The sequence below is a fragment of the Alligator sinensis genome, unplaced genomic scaffold (assembly GCF_000455745.1).
Source record: "Alligator sinensis unplaced genomic scaffold, ASM45574v1 scaffold338_1, whole genome shotgun sequence".
Lineage (NCBI taxonomy): Eukaryota > Metazoa > Chordata > Crocodylia > Alligatoridae > Alligator > Alligator sinensis.
The window spans coordinates 364,028-368,421 of NW_005842719.1; the positions used below are offsets into that span (position 1 = coordinate 364,028).

General features: G+C 52.5%; 1 protein-coding gene across 1 annotated transcript in view; it reads right to left on the minus strand.

Annotated features, from left to right (window-relative positions):
* SAMHD1 (SAM and HD domain containing deoxynucleoside triphosphate triphosphohydrolase 1) overlaps positions 1-1,292 on the minus strand; it is a 106,338-nt gene extending 105,046 nt beyond the window's left edge. Inside the window, exons 1-2 of the mRNA XM_025216270.1 lie at positions 930-1,292; positions 78-333 (exon numbers count right to left, since the gene is read on the minus strand). Of these exons, the coding sequence (XP_025072055.1) occupies positions 78-333; positions 930-1,292 (619 nt within the window). The remainder of the gene's footprint in view (positions 1-77; positions 334-929) is intronic.
* Between the last annotated feature and the right edge of the window lie 3,102 nt (positions 1,293-4,394).

The following is a 4,394-nucleotide window of genomic DNA, read 5'->3' on the forward strand; positions in this document are numbered from 1 at the left end:
CCCTGCGGCTGAGGAAGTCGCAAACACGTTCGGGGTCCCAGTCGCGCGGCTGGAGCTCGGCGCAAGCCGGGGCTCGCCTGGCTGAGACTCGCTTCTCCGGGGTGCACAGCCCTTCGGGGAGGCCGGAGATCCGAGCCCGCTTAGGGGCCTGCACGTCCTCCGCCGCCTCCCGGCCCTGCATTGTCGCCGCCTGCGCCAGCCCAGCTGCGCGCACCTCCCTGCCCAGCGCCGGCGCCAGTGAACAGCTCGTGGGGGGCGGGGACCCAGGAGAAATGGCGTCGTGTGACGCAGGAGAGTAGGCAGTTGCTGCGCCTCCCTCCCCCTGCAGTGCCGCTATGACCTCTCTGACATTGCACAGACGGTACGAGACGACTGTAGCCCTGGCTCGGGCTTCCCGTCTTCCTGAAACCACCGTGGAAGCCACACAGACCCTCCCCCTCGCAGATTGCCACTATCACCTAATGGCGTTATTGTCCCTTACAAAGAGTAGCACCCAAGTAGATACCTCCCCACCTGAACAGCAACTCCTATGCTGATGCTCTCACTGATTCCTCCAAAGAAACACTGTATCCTTAGAAAATGTTAAGTCACAAAACAAGAATGACAAGGCCATAAGGGAAATACAGAGTACCCAAGCAAGGGACTAACATAAGAGGGATGGGGGTGAGGAGAGGAATACAACTAGGCTACTTAAGTACAATGTTAGTCATCTAAGCCTGGGGTCAGTGTGAGAGAAGGGGAGGGAGTGGGTCAGGACGCTGAGAGAGAAAAGAAGATAGCTACAAACAAATGTACAAAGGTCAGCAATGATGGAGGGGGTGGGTTGAACAAAGAAGTCACTCAAGCCAGCCGGCCCTATCGCAGAAGTCCTTGCCAGGTGGAGTGGAGTAGTCCGTGGCTGAGAATAGCTCTCAAAGTCCATTACGTGCAGAGGGGGGTTCAGACCCCTCTGGGTCCGGTCCGGTGGCGGTTGGTCTGGTGGGGTTGATGTACTGGCACTGGCCCGTGATGTGTTTGACATAGATGTCGTGGGACCAGCGGATGGTGTCAGACACCATGAGGCACCGCATCAGCTTGGTGTAGCGGCGGGAGACATGGCAGGCACACAGGACACTCTTGTTGCTGGGGTCCCAGGCTCCAAGCACTCCCGCAATGAGCATGTCGACCATCACATGGTAGTCACGGCTCTTCAGGATGTCGGTCAGTGGGGCATATTTCTCCCACTTGTGAGCCCAGGCATCGGTGAAGGCTTGGCACTGGTTCTCGAAGGGGATGGTAACATCCACGATCATGACTTTCTTGACTTCCTCGTTGGTGATGATGATGTCGGGGCGCATCAGAAATTGCACTTCAGAAATTGCTATGCCCCAATGCTCCAGATACCACAACATCCCAACCACTTGTGTACCTGTCGCCTGAGGTGCTATCATCCCTGCCTGAGGTGCTATCATCCCTGAGTCACTCTGACCCGGACATAACCATATTGTTACTCCAGACACTACTGTGCTTAAAAACACCAATCTGACTCACCATTCCAATGACAAACATTGATGCTGCCCAGATTCATCAAAGATCTCACAACATGATGATACATCACTGGAGATAACACTGGTGAAATAGTTCCCCAACCACCAAAGTGCTCCTGTATCCCAGATTTCACTGAGCTGAAGATGACCTCATGTCCCATTGAACCTAATGCCACAAAACTCTATATAGTGACAGAACAAATGGCCCAAACATCACTGGCAGACAAGGTTTTTTGAGTAAATGTGATATGTTTTATTAGATCTTTGTTATTCTTGAAGAAGGGTGTTTGCACCCGAAAGCTTGCAAAGAACATTTTTTCCAACTATTTAGTTAGTCTAATAAAAGATATCACATTTACCCAAAGAACCTTGTCTGCCTATGTCCTTAGACCAACACGGCTACAACCAACCCTCCCAAACATCACTGCATTTTTATGCCTCCTGTGAGAGAGGCAGAAAGCAAGAGAGGGACAGCCAGCATCCCCAACTCACCCTGGTATGGGGAATCCCCGCGAGTGGCATGCTGGAGACGCTGCAGCACTTCTGGAGCAATGTGACACTCCAGATTGGTGGGGAACACATCTAGAGCAGTAATTCTGGCCCCAGAGAGAGGTACAGTGGCAGTGGCAGTAGGCAGCAGAGGCGACAGACTGAGTAGCTCCCAGACTGGGGGCAGCCCGCTGCTGAAGCAGAACAGCCAGTCCAGCCCAAGCAGCAGGGTGCTTGGAGGAGCCCTATTCTACAAGCTCGATGACCGGGAGAGGCAGGATCAGGGACCAGCACATCCATTTGGTCCAGCAATGACGAGACTACTTACAGGTCAGAGGGACCTTGTGTGGAGGTGGATCAAACAGAAGGTCCAGGTACTGAGCCAGTGCTTACCCCTTGGGCAGTATCATCATACTTAGGGGTAAGGGCATGGTCTGGGGCCTATACCCTTGCCCAGGCTCCACATTCTGCAACAGGCTAGGGGCAGCAGAAGGCCCCAGAGTTTGTGACCAGACCCTAGGGACCAGGGTCAGTGGGTGATAAAGCCCTGTATAACTGCCAAAGGGGCCTTGAGTGTCAGGCCTGGGCAGGTAAAGGCTACAATCCTAAGAGGATCCCAGGTTGGGAGAAGATTTATGTTCATGCCAGTGTGACAGGCCAACAGCGGCTGCCACCCATAGCATAGTGACTAATTTAGGGCCACCAGGCCCAGGACTATACTTTAAGTGCTGAGCTAGCTAGTTAGCAGCTGCAGAAGCTCAGCAGGAACACGGCCAAAGTTAGATGAGGGCCAGTCAAGTGGATAGCTGCTAGCATGGTTGCTATAGAGAACACGTGCTGTTAGAGTCATCAGAGACTCCTGACAATATCCATCTCTGGGAGACTGGATGTGGTTAGGATGGGGTAAAAGGGAGGTTTGCAGCCTCACAAAGAGAACAGGGTGAAAGACCTGGAGGGTCGCCTATGGGGAACTGCCTCCTGTAAATTACATCAAAGTCATGGCAGACAAGACATATAACAGCACATAGGCAGGCTGGATGACCTAGTCTAGGCTCCACCCTGTTGCCACAGGTAGGGCGGCAATCCCTGGGAAGGGGTCTCAAACCATATAATATCTACAGCCGACACACCTATCCACAATACAACTAGGAGACCCAACTAGGGGATGTTGGATCTTGTCCTGACCAATAGGGAGAAATGGTAGAGGAGATGAAAATCACAGGAAGCTTGGGAGTCATCAATCACAATATGATAAAATTCATGAGACAGAAAGGGAAAGCATTTGGTCAGCAGACCTAAGTCACTAGATTTAGAAAAATGACTTTCAACTGACTTATGGAGTTAATAGCCATGGTGCCATAGGAAGACAGACTGAAGGTTAAAGGGGCCCAGAAGGGCTAAGAAGCTTCTTAAGGGCACAGTATTGGAAGCCCAACAAGAAACTGTCCCAATGTGGTGGAAGCATATGCCTTATGGCCTTCTAGGATGCCTCAAACACAAAAGAAAAGTATATAGGCAATAAGAAGATGGGCAAATCACCAAGGAAGCATACCAGGAGATGCAGGGAAAAAATCAGAAAGGCAAAGGTAAAAAATGAGCTTCAGCTGATAAGGGCAGTTAAAAACAACAAGAAGAGGTTCTAAGTAGGTTCTAAGTAGGCTGGTCTGAAAAGAAAGACCAAGAAAGCTGCAGGTCCACCAGGGTCTGAAACATGGGGTGACTAGGGGGCTGATCCCCCCCCCCATAAGAGATGAGAGGCCCCCCCACTAGCACCTCCATAAGAGATGAGATCCCCCATAAGAGACAAGAGCCCCCAGCCTGCCTTTCTAAGCAGCTCAGGCAGCAGCAACAGTGGTGGTGGCTCCTTTTAGCTTCCAGCTGTCACCACCAGAGTGTAATTCAAACCCTGATTTGAATCACTGTCCTGAATCGATTCAGCCAAATCTGATTCGGAGAATCAGCTGCTGCTGAATCAGCCAAATTTCCGAATCACACAGGCACTATCCCCTACCCGCTCTCCCAGCCCCGGCAATGGCTGCCCCGCCCACCCCAACTCCCGGCACTTAAAAAAAAAAAGCACCTAATCACTGGTTCCAGCCCGGTGGGGTGGGCAATCCCCGCTGTCCCACACTGCCCTATGAGCCCCCTGCCCCCTCCGCTGTCCCAGCCTGTGCCCCCCATGACTGCCCTGCCTGCCCCAGCTCTGGTCCTTTAAGAAAAACAAAAACTAAAAAAATCCCTGGACTCACCAGTTCCTGCCTGGTGGGGGAGCAAATCCTACTGCCCCCCACTGCCCCACGATGCATGGGGGGCTCGGCATGGGCCCCCTGAAACCCTGAGGCCACTGTAGCAGCTGGTGAGTCTGGAGATTTTTTTTGG